General features: G+C 41.9%; 1 protein-coding gene across 7 annotated transcripts in view; it reads left to right on the top strand.

Moving 5' to 3' along the window:
* MSRA (methionine sulfoxide reductase A) overlaps positions 1–24,316 on the top strand; it is a 525,135-nt gene that overhangs the window by 419,509 nt on the left and 81,310 nt on the right. For 4 of the 7 annotated variants that reach the window (XM_045880095.3, XM_064585322.1, XM_064585320.1 and 1 more), the window contains one exon: positions 15,538–15,651. In XM_045880095.3, the coding sequence (XP_045736051.1) occupies positions 15,538–15,651 (114 nt within the window). Of the gene's footprint in view, positions 1–6,028; positions 6,802–15,537; positions 15,652–24,316 lie in introns of those variants that run through there. The other 3 variants (XM_064585323.1, XM_064585321.1, XM_064585319.1) reach the window with 1 other exon arrangement.

Raw genomic sequence — 24,316 nt, 5'->3', positions numbered from 1 at the left:
TTTATTCACTTGTTTTTCTTAAATTCCACATATGAGTGAAATCATGAGATATTTCTCTTTCTCTGACTTATTTCACTTAGGATAATACTTCCCAGGTCCATCCATGTGCTCACAAATGGTATGATCTCATCCTACTTTATGGCTGCATAATACTCCACTGTGTGTGTGTGTGTGTGTGTGTGTGTGTGTGTGTGTGTGTGTACCACATCTTCCTTATCCATTCATCTATTGATGGACACTTGGGCTGCTTCCATATCTTGACTATTATAAATAATGCTGCAATAAACATAGGGATGCATATATGTTTCAGTGTTTTGGTTTTCTTTGGGTAAATACCCAATAGTGGAATTACTGGATCATATCGTATTTCTGGTTTTAATTTTTTGAGGAACTTCCATACCGTTTTCTGCAGTGACTGCACCGATTTAAATTCCCACCAACAGTGCACAAGGGGGTTCCTTTTTCTCTACATCCTCGTCAACATTTGTTATTTCTTGTCTTATTTATTTTAGCCATTCTGACAAATATAAGGAGACAATTCATTGTGATTTTGACTTGAATTTCCCTAATGATAAGTGGTGTTGAGCATCTTTTCATGTGTGTGTTGACCATCTGTATGTCTTCTTTGTAGAAATGTCTGTTCATGTCTTCTGCCCTTTTTTAAATTGGATTATTTGTTTTTATGGTGTTGAGTTGCATCCATTCTTTATATATTTTGGATATTAACCCCTTATGAAACTGGGCCACGTTCTAGCACTATGCACAGAAAAGAAACTCAAAATGGATTAAAGATCTAAATGTGCGATCTGAAACCATAGCGGAGGTTTCAGCCAACCTGGCGGTCACTTTGACCAGGCAAGGCCTTGATGACCTACATTCACTCCCCATACCACAGGGTGGCTCTGTAGAGCCCGAAGGAAGAGCACAGCCTTCTGGGGAGCATCAGCCTGGTGCTGGAGGCAGGGCCCTGTAGTCTGGGGGCCCCTCAGGGATTCAAGCTGCCCGGACTTCTGTGCTTCAGGCCAGAGCATTTACTGCAGCTGCTTTCAGCTCTTTATCTGCTGTGATTTTCCTATGGGCAACACACTTTCATGGGTACAGCCTCCTTTTTGGAAGACACCAGCAAACTTTGTAGGTGATGTGATTCATCATCTCTGTCATCAGGAATGGTACCATCGGCGTGGGCACCCCCTCATAGATAGTGGAAGAGACCACACAGTTGTGGCCTATGTGCCACCCCAGTTTAACTCTCCTGACACTCCCTTCCCTCCCACTGTAGTGGTGCTTGGATTGGGATAGCCCTCCAGCTGCCCTAATTCATGGAGGAAAAGTAAGTTACTCAGAAACATCGATACATTAGCCATTATTAGTAACACGTTATTCATGACACCCCCATAACTGACTGGGGCACCTGGTGTAGGCGATGCTATAGGAGAAGACTGAGGTGCACCCCCAGCCCCTGCACAGCTTGTGCATGGGGCCAAGTGGACTTTGGGGGCCAGAAGGATCATCTGTAACCCAGTCTTCATCTCTCACTTCTGCTGCTCTCCATCCCCCCATTACCCCCGCCCCCCGAAGAGTGAAGAGGCTTTTCAGGAGCTGTCAGAGATGCTGAGGTCATCCTTCTAGGCAAGATGGTTGGTCCCCCCTGTATGGACACAGCCACTGCATTGCCACAGTCTAAAGAGTAAACCTACCCCATGGAATTGGCCAGGCGTCTGTGACAAGGAGAGTGACAGCCTGAGCTCCCTGGTCCCCAAGCTCCCTCTTGAGGTTCCTTTCAGGTCCCCAAGGAGGTGTTTGGGCTTGAGGCAGCAGCAGGACCCCAAGGAGAAGCCCTAAGGTGAAGAGAATCCCCAAGAGATCCCAAGACTCAACTGTTTTTTTAAAATTCATTCATTCATTTTGTATGAAGCACCGAGATGAGGTAGAGGAACAAGACAGTCCATACTCTCGAGCACACGGTCTAGTACGTATATTGCCAGAAGGGAGAGGGAGTGGCTTAGAGAAACAAAGGACGATTGTAGTATAATGTCATAAGTGCTAACAGGGACAGTCCTTCTGTGGGAGCCTAGAAGCTGGAGTCACTTCTGCCTTATAGACTCAGGAGTGGTTTTATAGAGGTGGGGACATTTGATCTCAGTGCTGAGAGATGGGTAGGAGCTCACATGATAGGAAAGAGAAGAAAGAGCATTCCAAGGAGGTGGTGTGCAAGGGAATGGAATGTTCAGGAAATGTGTAAAGTTTAATATGACCCACAAAAACAGTTCTCAGAGAGGGAAAGGAAAGAGTTAGAAAAAGATGAGGGACATGAGGCTGAGGAGGTGAAGCAGAACCCAGCTTGGAAGGGCGGGTGGGTTCTCCTAAGGGATCGGGGAAGGCCTCGCTGCCTGGTTTAAGGAGGTGCCGTTACCAGCAATAATCAGTCCCGGTCCCGAGTCCTGTTCTCTGCAACCCTGTAGCTTAAACAGTGCAGTGGAAGGGCCAGAGTGAAAGAGCAAAGAGGACTGGCAAAGCCGACCGGCACCGACCAGGTCTGAAGCAGACAGGCCCTCGGGACCCCCATCACTGCGTCCAGCCATGTGTGTCTGGTGAGACCTCTCCAGGAGACAGGCCTGGGGGAGCTGAGGAGACTGACCTGCCCCCGCAGCCTTGCATGTGAGAAAGCAGAGGTGGGGGATATGAAGAAGGAGGAAAACCAGACACTGGTTAGGATTTGGGGGTTCCTGCTCCCTCTGCTTTTACATCCAGTTTCTTTCATGTGTTTTTGTCCCCCCTCCCCAGTTTTAGAGTGAGAGTTAAGGACACAGCCCTGTGCTCAGGGAGGGCCTCAGCCTAGAGGCTGGCCGGCCCACTGCGGAGGGGGCAATGTTGACCCCAGGCCCCGTGGCTCCGGCAGCTGTCTCCCACCCCAACAAGAACGAGCCAGAATGTCCCAGCTTAACAGGAGGTGCAGGAGGGCAGCCTGGAGCTGTTTTCTGTGGGTTTTCATCACTGTTTATTCTTGTTGCCTCGCAAATAAAAGTGAAGCGTCTGCCATCTTGTGGCAGAGGCCAGGTACTGCCGGGGCCCCCACAGTCACCTTCCCCCGAAGGGGTGCTGGTCTGCTGGGGTGGGAGCTGGTGTGGAGAGGAGGAGGGAGCCTGGGCAGTAGTGCTCACTGGCACTGGCCTCTCTGCCTCAGTGAAGAAGCTTCTAGAGTCAGTGGCTGTGAACCCCGGGGTCTCGGGAAGGCCATCCTTGGGCATACAAGGAGGATGGCCATTTGTGAAAGAGAAACAGGGTGAGTCGTGTGTGAGGAGGTCACGACCCTCAGGGAGGACAGAGCCTGGATGGGGATGAGGCAAGCGCTTGGAGACCCTGGCAGACCCGGGAGCCGGGTCCCGGCCCTGAGGGTGAGGGACAAAGAAAGGCGCAGAGGATCTCGACAGCGGGCAAACTCCTGTGCGGTGTGGCCATGGCCAGGAGGCTTTTGAGGTCCAGTATGAGGTCCCATCAGAATATGGAAGACTCACGTCAGCCTGCGTGCAGTACCTCGGGTAAGAACCGGAGGGGAGTGTCTCTCCGTACACGGTGTCTGTAGCAGTGTGACTGGATGAGCTCTCTGAGGGCAATCCCATGTGCACATGATTTCTGGGCTCCTGACCAGTGAGGGTGTCAGCTCCACTGGTAAAGCTGGGCCCCTTTTATCTGGTATTTGAATGCAGCTATAAGAAACAGATTATTTTAAATCAGTCCTAGAAGTTCTCTGCCTCTCTCAACTCGGGCCAGGAAAGTCAAGTCGTGACCTTATATCCTGTTCTTTCTACGAGCTCTTGAGGGCGGCCTGAAGCAGCCAGCACACCACACAGACCTCGTGCTTTATCGTCTTCACCAGAATAGTCCACTGTCACAGCCACCTAGGGTCCCAAAGCCTTCCTACAGCAGATGTTTCTTCACAGGCAAACACTAGCCATAATTTAAGTAGATGCCGGCTACACCCCGTGGGCGCTGACCTGCTCCTCACTCACAGTGAGGCCATCTCTAACTCTAAATCTGGCCGGGACAGTTAACCCTTCCAGATTCTCATCCTCACTGAGGTTTTGGTCCCTGAAAACAATTCTGGAACCCATTGCTGTGTTAGCTGGAGATCAGTCACGGAAACAGAGCGTTCAAGTTATTTCAAGCAGAAGGGTGGATTTTACAAAGGCAATTGATGCTTCCAGAGTCATTAGAAAGGCTGTCTGAGGGAAGGTCGGGGAACAGCACCACTGCATTTCGGGATCCCAAGAAGGTACAGAAATTGCTAGAAGTCATTGCTGGTGACTTTGCCTGAGGCCCGCCCGTCCACGATTGTCAGGGTGAGCTGGCAGAGTCTCCGTCTGTTCTTTGGAGAGACCTGTGCCCATCTTCATGGCTGCACCTTGCAAATAATGGCCCTCTTCTGCCCAATTTCATGTGTGCTTCTCTTACTGGTGAAATCTCAACTGGACTGCCCCTGGCAGTAGAGTCTGGGAAATGTAGTTTTCCAAGCTTCCAGCTTCTGCAGTATCAGGGCGAGCTGAGAATGTCAGGGATCAAGACACAATCTCTGACGTGCGCTTTTAAATACGGATGATAATAATAGTCCTTCCTTCATATGGCTGTTGGGAGGCTAAAATTAACACTGTGAAGTCTTTGCACAGAGTGTGGCATATGGTAAGCCCTCGATAATTGCTCGTTTACAAAAAATTGTCAAAACTGAAGTCAGAATGGCTCCTCGTTCTCATTTCTAACCCCTGTAAGGAAACTGGCTGCTTCCGAGCTTTGGGGTCCAACCGCCCGCCTTGGCACGGATCCTGTCCCTTACCATCCTGGGCCTACTTGGCGTCAGATCCTCAGTCTGCCTCATTCTGGCTCAGAGGCCTGGGTGGAGACTCAGGAAGAAGGGGAAAGTTCTCGGGGAGAAAACGACAGCAGTGAATCATGCCGAATGTTAATACCGGAGTCCCCTTGCTCTGCAGAGGGGAAGACTCCATCTCAAATGGACCAACAGTCAAAGACTGGCCAGATCCCTCATGCGAGCACAAGTCCCGGCTCTGCCTGGCACTTCAGGACCAAATGGAATCCGCAAACCCGGGGTCGAGTCTCTGTAGCCTTGTGCCCAAATGCCCCGAGCAGCGTGCAACAAGGAAGAATTAGGGCACAGCTGAAATCCAAAAGGGAAAGGAAACGGGCTAAGATCCATGGGGAACAATGTCTATTTCTTAATCTGTCTCCTGCCCCAAATAGCTCCGCTCTCCTCCCCCACTTGTGTTTACGTGTCTGTTTCTTTCCCGGGCAGCAGATGCCACCGGGCCTCAAAGTAGGTCACAGAGGGCGGTGATGAGCCCACAAAGGCCCTCAGGCCACGTCCTTCCCTGACCTCAGTCCCCAGGCTCCTGGGGCTGGAGTGGCAGAGCACAGACCCAGATGACGCCCTGCTGTCCAAGGCCCCCAGGCAGGGCCCGAGCTCCCTAGAACCCCAGCGCGTGGGGGTTCCTCGGTCCAGCCTGTGAGTGGGCAGGGGGCCTGTTCTGAGCTGGCAGCAGAGGGGACAGCACTGGGCTGGGGCCGCAGCCCTGCCAGCCCCATCCTGCCCCTGCCCCTCCATCCCCTCCTCCCGCAGCCCTGCTCCAGTGCCCTCAGGGAGGCCCATTCTTCCCAGGACAGCCAGGCAGCCACATGGCCCTGCTGTTTCCCCCGGGAAGCCCTGGGGCCCCTTCCACACAGACCCACAGGGCCCAAAGCCGGGCTCCCAGCCCGCTCCGGGGGCAGCGCTGGTGTAATGAGTGGCATGCAAATTACAGAGTCAGAAAACTGGATTTCAGGCCCCAGTCACCTGAGGCACGGGGCGCTAGGAGCTGGCCCAGAATAAGCCAGCTGGGAAGCGGCAGAGCTCGGGCCCACAAGGACCCACTGCACACCCCAAGCCACCCGCGTCTGCCTCCCTCACGGCCGGACCCCCAACCTGGATCCTTCAGACCCTCCTGCCCCGCATCCGGTCCTCACGGCGCCTTTCTCTCCCCAGGTTCTTTCGGAGCACGGCTATGGCCTGATCACAACCGACATCCGGGAGGGCCAAACCTTCTACTACGCGGAGGAGTACCACCAGCAGTACCTGAGCAAGAACCGCGACGGGTACTGCGGCCTCGGGGGCACCGGCGTGTCCTGTCCGATGGGTGTTAAAAAGTAATTTCTCCCCATGTGGTCAGCCCTTGAAGGCACAGCCAAAATGCTTTCAACAAATTGGGCAATGCTTTTGTCGCTCAGGTCAGTGGCTTTTTGAAGTGCACAAAGCGCGAAGGCAGTCAGGAAAACCTGGTTTAATGAGGTCTGATTACATGAAATGCAATGGCAAGTTGATAACATGCAGTTTATCTTCTACTAAGTTACGGTGGGAGTTGAACTGTGACATTGCTTGAACTGTTTGGATTGCTTGGGGTCTGAATGAGGATCATGAATATGCTGTGCTCCGTCTTCTTGGGCCTGGGTGCCTGCCGCGGAAGCTGGGGAAGGAAGCTGGGAGATTGTCAGACAAGATAAGGCATTTGGACACGGGAACTGTACCCTGTCCCACCTCGCATGCCCTCCAGTGCCTTAAAATCTGCAAACATTTATAGCCTCAATGAATCATTCACTGCAATATTTTGCTCGACTGAGCCTAGATGCGCAGGGAGCTTTCTCTCCTTTTCGGCCCTCCTGGGGCAGGGAAAAGATGCAAGTTAGCTCGATGAATTCTAATGCTTTGCTTACAGCTATGAGAAATGCTTGTTCTAATAAAAATCTACAGTCTAATACAAACTGTCTCATGTCTCATCTGTCTTTTAGTTTTTAGGCAGGATGTTTCTAAGTATTGTAAGAAAAACCTCGCAACGACTTTCCCCCAAATGGAAAATTTGATTGAAATTTTTGGAAAACAGGTACACACCTCTGGCTCCTGGTACCTTTGGTGATGATAGCGCCTTGCCACATGCCTGTTACAGCTGCCACATCATGTGCTCTTCTAATTAGAACAGACGTGCAATCCCTGCCCTTAAGAGCCTTTATATTCAAGACAAGGGGTGAGAACATAAGCAATCAACATGCAATCACATGAACAAATAAGATCATCACAGATCCTGACAGGTGATGTGAAGATGATGGATAGGATAGGGTAAGTTGTGTCTAGGGGCTGGGGAATTACCTACAGAGAGGTTTGGTCTACACTGGTCTCTACACAAGGCCTCTGGGGGTGGAGAAGGAAGTTAACTGATTGATGCAAAGGAGAAATACAAACATAAGGGAGGAGAGCAGAGCTTTGGGGGCAGGAGGCGATTATGAAATACATTGTTCCCCATGGATTTAACATGTTTCTTTTCCTTTTTGGATTTCCTCTGTGCCCTGAGGCACTGTGGAAAAATTAAAAATAGAAATACCATATGATCCAGTAATTCCACTATGGGGTATTTACCCAAAGAAAATGAAAACGCTAATTCAAAAAGATATACATAGGGGCGCCTGGGTGGCTCAGTTGGTTAAGCGTCTGCCCTCGACTCAGGTCATGATCTCGGGGTCCTGGGATCGAGCCCTACCCTGGGCTCTGTGCTCAGCAGGGAGTCTGCTTCTCCATCTGCCTCTCCCCCTGCTCGTGCTCGCTCTCTCAAATAAATTTTTAAAAAGATATATATATATTAAATATATATATTCCCTTTGCTTATCACAGCATTATGTGTAATGGCCAAAATACAGAAGCAACCTAAGTGTACATCGATAGATGAATGGTAGGGAGGATGTGATTGATGTGTACACACACCCACCTACATACACAACAGAAAGTTATGCAGCCATAAAAAATGATGAGATCTTGTCATTTGCAACAACATGGACAGACCTAGAGGGTATTATGCTGAATGAAATCAGTCAGAGTGATTTTACTCCTATGTGGAATCTAAAAAACAAAACAAATGAATAAAGAAACAAAAAGCAGAAACAGGCCCATAAATACAGAGAACAAACTAGTGGTTGCCCGAGGGTACAGGAATGATCAAAATGGGTGAAGGGGAGTGAGAGGTAGGGACAGACTTCCAATTATGGAAAGAATAAGTATGGGGATGGAAGTACAGCATAGGGAATATAGTCAATGGTGTTGTAATCCTGTTGTATGGCGACAGATGGGAGCTACACGTGTGGTGAGCACAACAGAATGTAGAGTTGTCGAATCACTGTGTTGTACACCTGAAACTAATGTGATATTGTGTGTCAGCTATACTTCTATTAAAAAATTATTATTAAAAGGAAGAATACATACATGGAGTGGATATGCCTAATCAGTCTCAGCATCCCCATTTTGGTTGCCTGCAGGAAAACCTTTCCACATCGAAGAGCCAGAAAGTATAAATGGCCCATGACAGGGAGAAATTTGTAGTGTTTGAGAAATGGAGAAGCCAGTAGGGCTGGAATACTGTGATTGAGGAAGAGTATTGGAGAGAGGTATCTGAGAGGTAGGAAGAGCCAGATCATGCAGAACCTTCGAAGAACATGTTAATGGAACTTGTTTGTTTGTTTGTTTGTTCTATTTGATCATTGACAGCCATTGGAGGATTTTTAAATTTCTCTTTTTTTTGTACAGGCTGAGCAACTAGAGGGAAGGTGGAGTTATTTATTTGTGAGGGAGTAGACAGAAGAGAGATCAGTGAATGAATCCATTTTGGCCACACAAAATTTGAAGTGCTTCTCAGGCATCCTCATGGAAATGTGAGGGAGGGCAGTTTGCTGTGAGGTTCTGGAGCCTGGGAGGGATCTGGGAAAGATAAATTTAAGAACCACCAGTATATAGATGACATTTGAGGTGTGAAACTAGATCATCTAGGAAGGAATGTAGAGGGGGAGAGGGGCTCCGAGGATTAAATGCTGGGGTGTTCTGACATACGGAGATCTGGTAAAGGAAGAGGAAAGGAATTTCCGAAGTGACATTTGAAGGAGGCACATAAGGATTTGTGTCCTTGCAGTGAAAACTAAGCACAGATGTATCCCCCCAAAACTGAATAATGATCTGAATGATGCAAAAGAGAAATGCGGATGATGCATCATGAGTCTGGGTTAAACTCAGACCAACTTTCTTCTATAGTCATACCAGAACATAATAAAAAATGACAAGGAAGCCAGGTCCTTTTGAGGAAGGACCTTGCAGCATTTCAAGAGCTATATACTTTGAATCTTGCCCTAAGCCTTCCCCAGAGGAAACTGAGGGCCTTTTACCCAAGTGACTCTTTACTCAAGAAGAGGAAATAACCCAGGTCTCCTTGGAGTTATTATTTACTGGCTATAAACTGATGTGTTGGGACACCTGCCACCATGGTCTCCTGGGCAGGGTGGGGGTTTATAAAGACCAACTGATCGAATGGGTGTTGTTCCAAGTCTATCTCACAGTGGGTCTAGCGGGTCTGAATAACACACTTGAAGTTCTTTCTTCACTCCCAGTGTGCCTAATGTGTATTAACTATGTTTCTAGCTTCTGTAAACTTGATGCTTTAAACATCTCCCTGCATGCATATGTTAGACATACGTTGTCTGGACAACCCTGTAATATTCCTGAGCCACCTTGCCTTGGCTTCCTGCCTCCTTTGTGACTCTGCCTCTCCTTGGGAGGAGTCTTCCTCCCAGAGGCACTTTTCCAAATATAAACCAATCCAGACTTCACATCCCCATTCACCTCCTTTATCAGGCTCTTACACTCCAGGCCACTGTCTACCTGCCCTAAACACCCCAAGGTCACCAGGAGCCAGACAGCTAGGGATAGCTCTTGTGCCCCAGAGCCTGCTAAGATTATTAAAATGAGCTAATCCTAAATCTGCTTACCCTGCTTCACCCCTTCCTTCCCTTGGGAACCACATAAAGACTCTTGCCCACAGTCCCCCCCCCCCCCCCCCCGCCTCCTAACAGACCCTGATGCTTACCCTGGTAGCCTCCCCATGGCATAGCATGCCTCTTCCTCACAGGCTCTGTGAATAACAAACTCTCTTTATAATGGCAGTCATCTCATGTTCTGTTGGCCCTACCACACCTAAATTATAAAACCTATTAAAACATAAGGAGGATAGATATACCTAATAAGTGACAAAACCCCATTTCAGTTCCCTGATTCATGGAATAAAGATCCCCAGGCTTCCTCACTCCCAGTTGAGTAAAGAAAAAATAATATCTCTGAGGGAATTTAAAATATGAAATTAAATGATTCAGAGGTTGAGATGGGCACACATCCCTGTTTTGTTCCCATTTGGCAGATCTAAGGCTGGATAGGTCTTGGGCAATGAATGTAGATTATTACACACTTAATAATATGCCAATTATGTGAAGGGCTCCAGATATACTTACTGGAACAATTAATATAGCCGTTGGCACCTCATATGTAGCTATTTACCCAGCAAATATTTTTTTCTCTATCCCTATGAGTAAAGACCATAAGACCATCAGAAGCAGTTTGCCTTCACATAGTAGGGTCGTCACTGTATCTTTGCTGTCCTGTCTCAAGGCTGTGCCAATTCTACTTTACATCATACAAAGAAACCTTGATCATTCTGGCATCTCACAGAACATCAACTGATTCATTGCATTGATGACATTAGATGAATTGGATTTGGCAAGCAGGAAGGAACAAGCAGCCTAGACAGTGGGAGATTTTACCCCCAAAAGTTCAGGGACTGCCACATTGGTTAAGTTTCTAAGTGTCTGGTGATCTGGAGCATGAGAGACAAGTTACTGCATCTTGGACTACCCATCATGATAAAAGAGACACAATATTTAGTGGACCTCTTTAGGTTTGGGAAGCAACAGATAACCACGTTTGGGTGGGCTGATTTGAACTATGGGTAACCCTGGATAAACCACCAGATTTGAGATGGACCCAGAGCAAGAAAAGACTCCCCAGCAGATCTAAGCTGACATACAAGCCACCTTGCCAATAGCAGTCCCTAATGTATTGAATATATGTGTGGCAAACAGAGATGTTGGATAGAAATTCTGGCAAACCTTAGTAGGAGACTCACAGTGTAGACCCTAGGGCTCGAGGAATAAAGCTATGCCCTCTTCCCTTCTCCATGGAAAAGTAACCCCTGACTTGCTACCAGGCCCAGGTAGAGAAGTAGGCAACTCATACTATCCATCATAACCTAGGTACCGTCTGGCTATCTGAACCGCAAAATTGAATGTGCACAGCAGTAATTTATTTTTAAGCGGAAATTGTGCACTTGAGACTGGGCTCAGAAGCAGTTTTAGAAAGCGTGAATAAACTGCAAGTCAGGTGACTCAGACTCACATACTTACTTCAACTTTTTCATTACCTTTCCTTTAATCCACACCTCTGACCTCATAGGGAGCTTCTTATGACTAAGTAGGAAGGAGAAAACTGTGGGTCTGGTTTATAGATAGCTCTTACTGTAGGCTGGCTGTAGCCAGAAGCAGATAGTTGCCACATTGCAGCATCACTTGGTTTGCCCTGGACAACAGTGGTGAGAAAATTCTCCCAGGGGGTGAAATTTGAGCAGTGCGTTTGGTTATTTACTTCATATAGAAGGAGAGATAGCGGGGCGCCTGGGTGGCTCAGTCATTGGGCGTCTGCCTTTGGGTCCTGGGATCGAGCCCTGCATCGAGCTCCTGCTCAGCGGGAAGCCTGCTTCTCCCTCTCCCACTCCCCCTGCTTGTGTTCCCTCTCTCGCTGTGTATCTCTCTGTCAAATAGATAAATAAAATCTTTAAAAAAAAAAAAGGAGGGATAGCCAGAATATGTATCTATATTGATTCATGAGCAGTGGCTAATGGTCAGGGAATAGGAAAGAAGAAAACTGAAAGATAGAGGACAGTGAGGTCTAGGGGGAAATAATATGGATAAATCTCTTAGAATGGGCACAAATATGAAAGTAGTTATGTTCCAAATAAATGTCTAAGAGAAGCCATCCACTTCAGTCAGTAGGCAAGTGGTAAGATTCCCCATCCTCTGAGTCCCCAACCACACAGCTGCTCTTCTAATGAGCCCACAAGCACAATGGCCACAGGGTGGTAATGGAATCTATGCATGAACTCAGAAACATAGACTCACTGAGTCTGATCTGGTGACCCCCTAGTGCTGAGTAGCCAGAGGAGAATACCCCAGTGTGGTCCTAATCATCCGTGGTAGGGCACATGTGTGGAGGGGTGCAAGGGACCAGCCAATCACCTGGTGGCATTTTAATTATTTTCACCTTTTGTATTGGAGGAGATTATGCTCACAGGGTGGGCACATATTCCATATATTCATTTGCATCACTGTTCACAGAGCTCCTTTAACCACCCCATATGTGGAATTACGGGATGCCTTCTCTATAATTATGGTATAATGCTCCACAACAACCCCTCCAATCAGAGGACATATTTTATAATGGAAGAAGTGTGGAATGAGTTTCTGCTCATAGAATTCACTGATCTTACCACACTCCCCATCACTCAGAAGCAGTTGGCTTGACAAAATTGTGGAATGGCCTGCTGAAGGCTTGTTTACTACATCAGCTGAGTGGCAACCTCCTATAAAGTTGAGATGTTGTTTGTTCGATGTGATGTATGACTTAGATCTGCATCCAATATTTGTTACTGTCTCCCCTTGAGCCAGAATATATAGGTCCAGGAACCAAGACATGGAAGTGGGAGTGATCGGTCTCATCATAGCACTAAATAATCCACTGGAGAAATTTTTGCTTCATATCCTCAAGACTTTTGACTCAATATGTTGAAGTTTCTAGTGCTTGAGGGATCAATGCTTCCATTAGAGAACACATTCATGATTCCCTTTGAACATGGAATAGAAACTCTCCCCTGGACATTTTTGGCTCCTCGAGTCAATGAACCAATAGAGGTATAAAGGAGTTCCTGTATTAATCAAGATGAATGATCTCAACTTTCAAGAGGAAACAGTGGGAGAAAGGATTATATGTGGACCTCAGCCCTAACAGGAGTAGGTTTGGACCACCCAGCAGGCAAAGAACTCTGCCCATCTGATTTGCTGGCAGAGAGAAAGGGGGCCATGAAATGGGTGGTACAAGAAGGAAATTGAGTTACCAACTTAGTTTTCATGTTATGTTTTAGGTACATTAATTGTCCCCTTTCCCCTCCATTTTACCCCATTACCTTATATGAAGTTATGACAAAATTGACATATGAAAAATTTGCTAATGGGACTGTGTGTGTAGGGAACATGAACTCTTTACTCAGACAAAAGATAAGGGTGAATGTGAATGTCAAAAGACAAAAAGGTAGTGTTATAGGTTGCATGTTTGTGTCTTCCCAAAATTTATAAGCTGAAACCCTAACCCTCAATGGGATGGAATTAGGAGGTGGGGCCTTTGGGAAGTAATTAGGTTTAGATTAAATCATGAGGGTGGAGCCTTCATGTTGGGGTTAGTGCCCTTATAAGGAGAGAAGGAGACAGGAGCTCACTCTCTTGGCCATGTGAGGATGGGGCAAGAAGGTTGTTATCTACAAGCCAGGAAACTGGCCCTTGTCAGTCACCAGATCTGTTGGCACCTTGATCTTACATTTCTCAGCCTCCAGAACTGTGAAATAAATGTTTGTTAAGCCACCCAGTCTATGGTATTTTTGTTAAAGCAGCTAGAACTGTCTGACTAAGACAGCCTATGCTAAATATCATTTTGTGCCTTCAGATCCAAACAACCCTTCTGTATCTTGCTCTGTGTCCTGGGAGTCCTGAATGGGCTGTAACAAATAATAGGCTTCCTTTCTGTCTTGCTTTAATTTGGGTCTGGCCAACAGAAGGCACTAGTAGGAGACTGAGGGTAGGAGATGATTAAGGTATTTATTGTCCCAGCAGTTCCCCATGGGTTGGCTGTGGATTTAGAGTTCTCCTAAACCCTGTTTACTTTGTAAATATTCCCTATATGAACATCTTCTTAATTATCAGTTCAAGTGTGCCATTTATTTCCTGGCAAGACCTTCAAGATACAAATAGGGAAGGTAAATTTTCTTCTACAATTAATTCCAAAAATTCTTATAAAAAGATGCTTCTATTCTAGGGTTCATGTTAATTAAGTAAAAATATTTTTAAATACTATGCCTTGGCATGTAAAATCACAGCTTTTTAGAATGGGAAAGAGTCTTTTTAAAAATATATATGTAAATTTTTTTATTAACATATAATGTATTATTTGTTTCAGGGGTACAGGTCTGTGATTCATCAGTCTTACACAATTCACAGTGCTCATAATAGCATATACCTTCCCAATGTCCATCACCCAGCCATCCCATCCCCCCACCCCTCTCTACTCCAGCAACCCTCAGTTTGTTTCCTGAAATTAAGAGTCTCTTATGGTTTGTCTCCCTCTCTTGTTTCGTCTTGTTTCATTTTTCCCTCCCTTCCCCTATGATCCTCTGTCTTGTTTCTCAAAGTCCTCATATCAGTGAGATCATATGATAATTGTCTTTTCTCTGATTGACTTATTTCGCTTAGCATAATACCTTCTAGTTCCATCCACATCGTTGCAAATGGCAAGATTTCAATTTTTTGATGGCTGCATAATATTCCATTGTGTATATATATATATGTGGAATGAGTTTCCGCTCATAGAATTCACTGATCTTACCACATCTTACCACAAATCAATCAGACATGGTTTTCCAGGTGAAATCTATAGCTTTCCTTCCAAATAAACATGTAATTTTTGACAAGAGCTTTGGATATAATGCCTCAACTAGTTGTAAGTTTACCTAAGAGAACAATAGTACAAACAACATACCATTGTTTTATCCACGATGTGATGATCAGAGAATGAGGCAGATGTTTTGCTGAAATCCAGAAATACCACTGAAGCTGAAGGAGAGATCAACTAGAGTCTGACAGACCTGAGGGAAAATGCGAGATCTGCCTCTTATAGGTTGACCTTGAGAAAAATCCCATGATCTCTCTGAGTCTCAGTTTCTTGGAGTGTAAAATGGTGATGATAATACCTACATTTTTGGTTTGTTGGGAAGATTAAATATTTATATACATATAAAGGTCATTCCCTAGAAATTTTGTAAGCTATTCAAACAAACTAGTATTGTTTGGGTAAGTGATTATTCTGGGGCCAGCCTGGATTCACAAAAGTAAATGAGATTAAAAGTCTCATCAAATAATCTCTTTTTCTCCTTTTCATAAGAAGACTTAACAATAATATCTACCATGTAGGGAGCACTTACTATGTTTCAGACTCTACCTAGTGTATATATAACATATATATATTATATATACTATATTATATACTATATATATTTGTTTATATACATATTATATATAATTTATTATTTGATGATACGTTTAAAATATCATTTACTCTTGTGAATCCACCCTGTCTCAGAATGATCAGTGACCTTTTCCAAACATTATTAGTTAGTTGGAATATTTTATAATATTTCAAGGGAACAATCTTTTTCTTTTCTTTTCTTTTCTTTTCTTTTCTTTTCTTTTCTTTTCTTCTTTTCTTTTCTTTTTTTACCTTAAACTGATTCCAAAATGCCCTTTTTGCCCCTGAAAATCTAGCTATTTCCATCTGAGATCAAGCTACAGGTTTATGGCATGTGTTCTTCTGAGTTCCAACGGAGACTTTGGGACACCAAGAACATATCTCTGACATCAGCAATTGGTGTGGAACAGGTAGGTATTCCTGGGCACCAGCAGTTTACTTACTGATGTATTTTCATACAGGATGACAACTCCATGGGCCATCTACCCTATCCTTGCTACATAGGTGTTCTGCTACTGAGTGGCCCCCTTGGAGGTGGAAGTAAAAGGAATAGCTCTGGACCAAAGGTCCTTGATCACCTGTAAAAATCACTTGTACATTAGAGGATTTCTTTTTTTTTCCCACATTAGAGGATTTCATCCATGATTTTCTTCCCATTGTTCATTCGTTCATTCTCTCAATATGTATTTATTGAGTTCCTTGTATGTGCCAGAGTCTATAATAGATGATAGGGCCCTGTGTGGGCCAAATATGGTTGCTGGCCTCCTAAAAATCAGTCTAGTTGTGGAAAATAGACATTAAACCAACAGCATCATAAATATATAATTACAAACTATGGACAGTGCTCAGAGTGAAAAGTATAGTGTGTTATAATAACGGAAAAGTGAGGAGTTCTGATTCAAGCTGAGGAAGTTCCATATGGGCTGACTTTTGAAAGATTCATGAGAATTAACACACAAATAGAGGTGGAGATGTGGTCAAGAGGGGGGTACAGTCCAGGCAGAGACAAGGAAAAAGCCCTAAGGTGGGAAGGAGCAGAGCATTTGGTGGGAACTGAAGAAAAGGGTGGCAAAAGGATATTTAAGAGCAGTAGTGATGGTGATACGTGTGTTCATGATTAATTTTTTATAACTGACTAGTATGAGGAGTCCTGGAGATGAAGGTGGTGATAGCAACAAAGTGGGTTCCTGTGTTTTTGAGCATCCATAATAGAACTACTGCACTCTGCACCTTGGTTGCATGAGGCCGCTACCTTTTTTGCTTTGTTGTTGTTGTTGTTGTTGTTTTGTCTATTTTCCAGGGTCACATCTTGAGGGCCCTCTGGGGCCTTTGATTTTTATTGTTGATGCTTTTCTTAAAACTGGATCTCTCTGTCAGATTTCTTTTTTTTTAAGATTTTATTTTTAAGCAATCTACACCAAACTTGGGGCTCAAAATCCTGACTCTAAGATCAAGAGTTGAATGCTCTTCCAACTGAGCCAGCCAGGTGCCCCAGATTTCTCTTTTTTTTAAGGATATTTTTTGGGGAAAAGGATATATTGAGATGTTATTCACACACACACACACAAAACACACACCAAAGCACACACAAGTTTTTTACTTAAAATATACAATTTGATAACTTTTTGACATGTGTATATAGCAATGAAACCATCACTACAATTAATATAATAAATATATCCATCATCCCATGCCTCTTTGAACCCCTCATTTCTGGACATCCTTCCTCCACCTTATATCCTCCCCTGCATCCAGTCCCAAGGCAGTTAGCTGTCATTACAGATTAGTTTGCATTTCTAGAAACTGCATATAACTGGACTTATACAGTATTTACTCTTTCTTTGTTTGGCTTCTTATACTCAGTAAGTATATTAAGATTCATCCATCTGTTTGCATGTCTCCTTGGTTCATTCCTTTTCATTTCTCAGTAGTATTTCATTGTGTGGTTATATCACAATTTGTTTATGCATTCATCTGTTGAGGGACATTTGGGTTGTTTTCCATTTGTGACCATAACACATAAAGCTCCTATGAAATTCATGTGCTTATCTTTGTATGGATATATGCTTTTATTTCTCTTGGGTAAACATCTAGGTATAAAATGGCTAGACCATATAATGGATACATGTTTAAAGTTTTAAGAAGCTAACAGACCCTTTTCCAAAGCAGTTGTACCCAGCAGCATATGAGTTTTTCAGTTCCTTCACATCCTCATCAACATGTGGCAATGGTCAGTCTTTTTGTAGACATTCCAGTTGGTGTGTAAATGTATCTCACTGTGGTTTTAATTTGCATTTCCTTAATGACAGATGACGTTGAGCACCTTTTCATGTGTTTATTTGCCATGTCTTCTTTGGTGATATGTCTGTTCAAATATTTCCCCCCCCTTTTTTTGTTAGGTTGTTATCTTAATATTGAGTTTTGAGGATCCTTTATGTATTGTAGATATCTGTTTTGTAAAGTTTATAGTTTGTCTTTTCATTCTCTTAACAGCGTCTTTCAAAGACAGAAATTCTTAATTTTGATGAAGTCCAGTTCATCAAGTTTTTCCTCTATGGATTGTGCTTTTGATAACATATCTAGAATATACTGCCTAAGGTTATAGTTTAAGGTTTTACATTTTAGCCTGTGGTCCATTTTGCATTGATTTTTGTACGATGTATAAAGTATGAATTGAAGTTCTTTTTTCTTCACTGCATATGGGTATCCAATTTTTCCAGCACCATTTGTTGAAAAGACGATTCTTTCTCAAATGAATTGATTTTGCACATTTGTTGAAAATCAATTGTCCATAGAAGTATGGGTCTATTCCTAGGCTGTCTATTCTGTTTTATTGATCTATTTGTCTATTTTATGCCAGTACTGCACAGTCTTGATTGCTATGGATTTCCAGATAAGTCTTAAAATCAGCGAGTATGAACAGTGAAAATCAGTGAAAGTTCAGGAGTTAAAGCCCTTCTCTGGTTTCAAATCAGGTACTTCAATAGTCCTTTTCCATCACTCAGCACAAATATTCCCTGAATTTCTTTAAAGTTTGATTTTGTTCTTTATTTCAAGATAAAGTGTTGTGAACCATCAGAACATATTTTCGCTGACCCTGATGAGTTCACATGAAGCCACTGCACAGTAATTGAATTTTCAAAGCAGCCTTTGGAGGGGCCATGTGGCCCACAACAGTAAGCTGCCAGGAGCCCTGGCAGAACTGATATGGGCTTCTGGGAGGGAACATGGGAAGGATCTGCATACAAACTGGGTGTGAATGCAACTGTTTTTAAGTCTCTCTCTGGAAACTTAGGCTTTAGTAGTTTATATCTTCATGTTATAATATTACATCACTTTATAATGTTTAGCAAATTCAGGTAATGTAAGCTCTCCAACTTTGTTCTTTTTTTTTAAGTTTATTTTATTATGTTATGTTAGTCATCATACATTACATCATTAATTTTTGATGTAGGGTTCCACGATTCATTGTTTTCGTATAACACCCGCTGCTCCATGCAGTATGTGCCCTCCTTAATACCCATCACTGGACTAACCCATCCCCCCACCCCCTCCCCTCTAAAACCCTCAGTTTGTTTCTCAGGGTCCATAGTCTCTCATGGTTCATCTCCCCCTCCGATTTCCCCCCTTCATTTTTCCCTTCCTTCTCCTAATGTCCTCCATGCTATGTTCTCTTTTAAAGTTGTTTTTGGTTATCCTAGGTCCTTTGCATTTCCATATGAATTTTATAATCAGCTTATCAATTTTTTAAAAAAGAGTTCTGTTGGGATTTCAATTAAGATTGTGAAATTTTACAGCTTAAAAATATTGCATCTTTCAATCCATGAACACAATATAGCTCTCAATTTAATTAATTAATTTGTCTTAATAATGTTTGGTAATTTTCAGTGTATAAGTTTTGCACATATTTTTTAGATTTATCCCTAAGTATTTCATATTTTTATGGAGTTGTTATAGTATTTTTAAAATTTTCACTTTCCAATTGTTCATTGCCAATTTATACAAATACAGTTGATTATTATACATCTTTATACTGCCTTCTCACTAAACTCATTGATTCTAGTTTACTTTTTGTAGTTTCCATAGAATTTCCTACATGGATGATCATGTCATCTGCAAATAGACAGTTTTACTTCTTCACTTCCAATCTATATGCCTTCCCATTGCCCCCTGCCCTTGCCTCATTAAACTTGATCTCCAGTACAGTGTTGAACAGAAATGGTAAGAGCAGATGTCCTTGTCTTGTTACTGATCTGAGGGGGAAAGTATTTAGTTTTTCACTATTAAATATGATGTTAGTTGTAGATATTTAATAGGAGCTCTTTGTCAACTTTCCTTCTATTCCTAGTTTGTGGAAAGTTTTTTTTTTTTTTTTAAATCAGGAATGGGTATTGGATTTTGTCAAATGCATTTTTACAACTAGGAAATGATATGGATGTTCTGTGAATATGGTGAATTTCACTGATTGCTTTTGCCTTGTTAAATCAACTTTGTATTATTATATTAGACCAAGTCTACTTGGTCTTGATATAGTATCCCTTTTATATAATATTAGATTTAATTTGCTAAAATTTTCTTAAAAGTTTTTGCATCTATGTTTATGAGGGATATTCATCTGTAGTTTTCTTGTAGTGTCTTTGTCTGGTTTTTGGTATCAAGGTAATGGCTGGCCTCATAGAATTAGTGGGACGTATTCCCTCTTTTTCAATTTTCTGAAAAAGTTAGAATTGGTATTATTTTTACTTAGATGTTTCATAGAATTTGCCAGTGAAACCATCTAGATCTTTAGTGTTCTATGTGAGAGAGTTTTTAATTTCAAATTCAATTTGTTTAATAGATATAGGGCTATTCAAGTTTTCTATTTCTTCCTGAATTTGTTTTTCATGGAATTTGACCATTTCATATAAGTTGTCAAATTTATAGACATTATATTTCCTTACCTTCTTAATAATCATAGAATCTTTAGCGATGTTACTTCTGTCATTCCTAATATTGGTAATTTGTTTTTTCTCTCCCCCTTTTTTTCTAATCAGTCTTTCCACAGGATTATCAATTTTATTGATCTTCTTTTTTTTTATTATGTTCAGTTAGCCAACATATAGTACATCTGTAGTTTTTGATGTAGCGTTTAGCGATTCATTAGTTGCATATGATCTTCTGAGTGAACCAACTTTTGGTTTCATTGAGTTTCCTTTACAGTATTTCGTATCCAATTGATTTCTGCTCTGAACTTGATTTTCTTTATTCTGTTTACTTTAGCTTTACTTTTCTCTCCCATTTTACTGGTTTCTAGTTTGGAGCTAAGATCATTGGTTTGAGACTATTTTTTCTTTCCTAATACAGATATTAAGAGCTATAAATTTCCTTCTGCTACCACGAATTTTGCTGTGCTCTGTTTTCATTTTCACTTAGTTCAAAATACTTTTCATTTTTCTTTTATTTATTCTTTGACTTATGAGTTATTTAGAAGTGTATTATTTAATTTCCAAATATTTGGAAATTTTCCAAAGACCTGTTATCAATTTCTAATTTAATTCCATTGTTGTCAATAAACATACTTTATATATTTTGAATGATTTTGAACTTGAAACTTCTTTTATGACCCAAAATATGTTCTATTTTTAATGTTTCAAGTGCACTTGAGAAGAATGTATATTTTGCTGTTGTTGGATAGAGTGTTCCATAATTGTCAATTAGGTCAAATTGGTTGATTATGTTAAGTCTTCTATACTTTAATGATATTCTGTCTACTTATTTTATCAATTATTGAGAGAGCAGTGATGAAATATCCAACAGTAGTTTGGGTTTGTCTATTTCTTCTTGCAGTTTTGCTTCATGTATTTGAAAATTCTGTGACTAGGTGTATAAGACACTTAAAATTTTTATATCCTCTTGATGAGTTGACCCTTTTATCATTATAAAAAGTATAGGTTTATCCCTGGTAATATTCTTTTTTCTGAAATCCACTATGTCTTTTTTTTTTTAATTTTTTAATGTTATGTTAATCACCATACATTACATCATTAGTTTTTGATGTAGTGTTCCATGATTCATTTTTTGTGTATAACACCCAGTGCTCCATGCAGAGCATGCCCTCTTTAATACCCATCACCAAGCTAACCCATCCTCCCACCCCCCTTCCCCTCTAGAACCCTCAGTTTGTTTTTCAGAGTCCACCATCTCTCATGGTTCGTCTCCCCCTCCAATTTTCCCCCCTTCATTCTTCCGCTCCTGCTATCTTTTTTTTTTTTAACATATATTGTATTATTTGTTTCAGAGGTACAGGTCTGTGATTCAACAATCTTGCACAATTCACAGCACTCACCATGAAATCCCTTATGTCTTATATTAATATATTCACTCCAGGTTTTTTTAGAATAATGTTCACAGGATATATAATTTTCCATCCTTTACTTTCAACCAATTTGTATCTTTATATTTAAAGTGAGTTTGTGACAGGTGAGTTGTGCTTTTTAAGTCAATCTATCTGTGACTTTACTTGGGGTATAAATTTAAATTTGATGTGATGATTTATATAGTTAGGTTTATTTATTTATTTGTTTATTTATTCATTTACTTATTTATAGAGCATGCAAGTGGAGCGGGGAGGGGCAGAGGGAGAGGGAGAGAGAGAACCTTAAGCAGGCTCTATGCCCAGCATGGAGCCCAGTGCAGGGCTTGAATTCACAACCCTGAGATCAAGACCTGAGCTGAGGTCAAGAGTCAGAGGCTTAACTGATTGAGCCACTTAGGTGCCCCTATATAGTTAGGTTTAAATCTTTTATGTATCTATTTGTCTTCTACTTGTCCCATTTGTTCTTTGTTCCTCTTTTCATTTTACTCTCTTCTTTTAGGACATTGAGTGTTTTTATTTCATTTTATCTCCTTTGTTGGTTTATTAGCTATATTTTTTGTTGTATTATTTTAGTGGTTGCTTTAAGGTTTATACATCTTTAACCTATCACTATTACTTCAATTGATATTATATCACTTAATGCATACTACAAGTATTTACAGTGTACTTCCATTTCTCTGCTTCTGGTCACTATACGATTGTTATCATGCATTTTATCCTACACACATCATAAACTCCACAACACATTGTTATTTTTGCTTTATTTTTAAAAAGATTTATTTATTTATTATTTGAGAGAGAGAGAGAGTGGGGAGGAGGGGCAGAGGGAGAGGGAGAGAGAGAATCTCAAGCAGATTCCTTGCTGAGCATGGAGCTGGATGCAGCGTTTGATCCCAAGACCTTGAGATCAGGACCTGAGCCAAAATCAAGAGTCAGCTGCTTAACCAACTGAGCCACCCAGGCACCCCCATTTTTCCTTTAAACAGTCATTTTATGAAGGGATTTAATAAGAAGAAAAATTATTTACCCACATTGTTACCATTTCTAGTGTTCTTTATTCCTTGGTTGATTCATATTTCCATTGAGTGTCATCTTCCCTCTGAGTAGAGGACTTCCTTCAACATTTCTTAGAGTACAGTTCTGCTAGTGATGATTTTTTTCAGCTTTTTGTGTCTGAAAAAGTCTTTATTCCACCTTTGTTCATGAGTCATATTTTTCTAGGTTGATGTCTTTTTTTCCAGGAATTTAAAGATGTTTTTTCTTGTCCTTTTTTGGGCTTATGTTGCTTTCAGTGAAAACCTGCTATCATCCTTTGTACGTGTATGAACATAATTTTTTCACCCATCTGACTGCTTTTAAGATTTTTCTCTTAATTACTAGTTTTAGGTAAGTTGATTATTGTAGTGTGTACAGTTGTGTTGCCTCACATCATATGTTCAAGTCCCATGCTTTGGTATCTGTGAATGTGACCTTATTTGGAAATAGTCTTTGCAGATGTAATCAAGTTTAGATGAGACCATATTGGGTTAGGATGAACCCTAGTCCAATGACTGCTATCCTCATGAGACAAATTTGAACACAGATACAGATAGGAGAGTGTCATGTAAAGACAGAGACACATGGAACAAACTGCATGTGATGACGAAGACAGAGTTTGGAATGCCAAAAATTTCTGGCAACAACCAGAATCTAGGAAAACGCAAGGAAGGTTCTACCCCTACAGCCATCAGAGAGAGCATGGCCCTGCTGACATTTTGATTTCAGACTTCCAGCCTCCAGAATTGTGAGAGAATAAATTTCTATTGTTTTAAGCCATCCCATCTATGATAGTTTGTTATGGCAGCCTTGGGAAACTAATATAATTATGATGTGCCTTGGCATAATCTTCTTCATGTTTCTTGTGCTTGAACCTGTGGGTTTATAGTTTTTATGAAGTTTGCAAACCTTCTACCATTAAATCTTAAAATATTTTGTCTGCCCCCTCCCTTTCTTGGGGATGACAATTAAATGTCCCACTGATACTGTGATAATTTTTTTCAGCCTTTCTTGTCTCTGAGTATTATTGGATGGCTTCAATTGTTCTATTGCTTTCTAATTGTCTTCAAGTTCACTACTGTTTTCTTTTACAATCTTTAATCTGCTGTTAATCCCATACAGTGTATTTTTCATCTCAGATATTGTGATTTTCATTTATTGATGTTTGATTGGAGGTTTCATCTTCCATGTCTCCACTAACATGTGTGATCTTCCTCTTAGCTTTTTGAACATATTGAATACCTTTATAATAACTGTTTAAGTGTCCTTGTCTACTAACAATGTCATCTGTGTTATTTCTGAGTCTCTTTTGGTTTAGTGATTATTCCTATTATGGGTCTTATTTTATTACTTCTTTGCTGTGCCTAGTTGTTTGACTAAATGCTGGAGACATTGTGGATTTTACCTTTTGGATGCCGGATATTTTTGTATTCCTTTAAGTATTGCTGAACTTTATTCTGTGATACATCTAAGTTACTTCTAAACCATTTAATCCTTTCAGGACTTGCTTTTAAACTTTCTTAGGTGGGACCAAAGCAGTATTTAATCTAGGACTAAGACTTAACCCACTTAGGAGCCTCCTACTGCATGCCCTAAGAATTAGGAGATTTTTCTACTCTAGTTGGTGGAAACAAGAACTATTTATTCCGCAGCCTGCATGAGTTCTGAGGCTTGTTCTGTCTAAC

This window comes from Mirounga angustirostris, unplaced genomic scaffold (genome assembly GCF_029215605.1).
Source record: "Mirounga angustirostris isolate CCGP_5_RB_7025 unplaced genomic scaffold, mMirAng1.0.hap1 SCAF_2, whole genome shotgun sequence".
In the NCBI taxonomy this organism is placed as follows: Eukaryota; Metazoa; Chordata; class Mammalia; order Carnivora; family Phocidae; genus Mirounga; species Mirounga angustirostris.
Note: the sequence above shows the minus strand (reverse complement) of the source record. Positions and strands in the feature narration are given on the sequence as shown.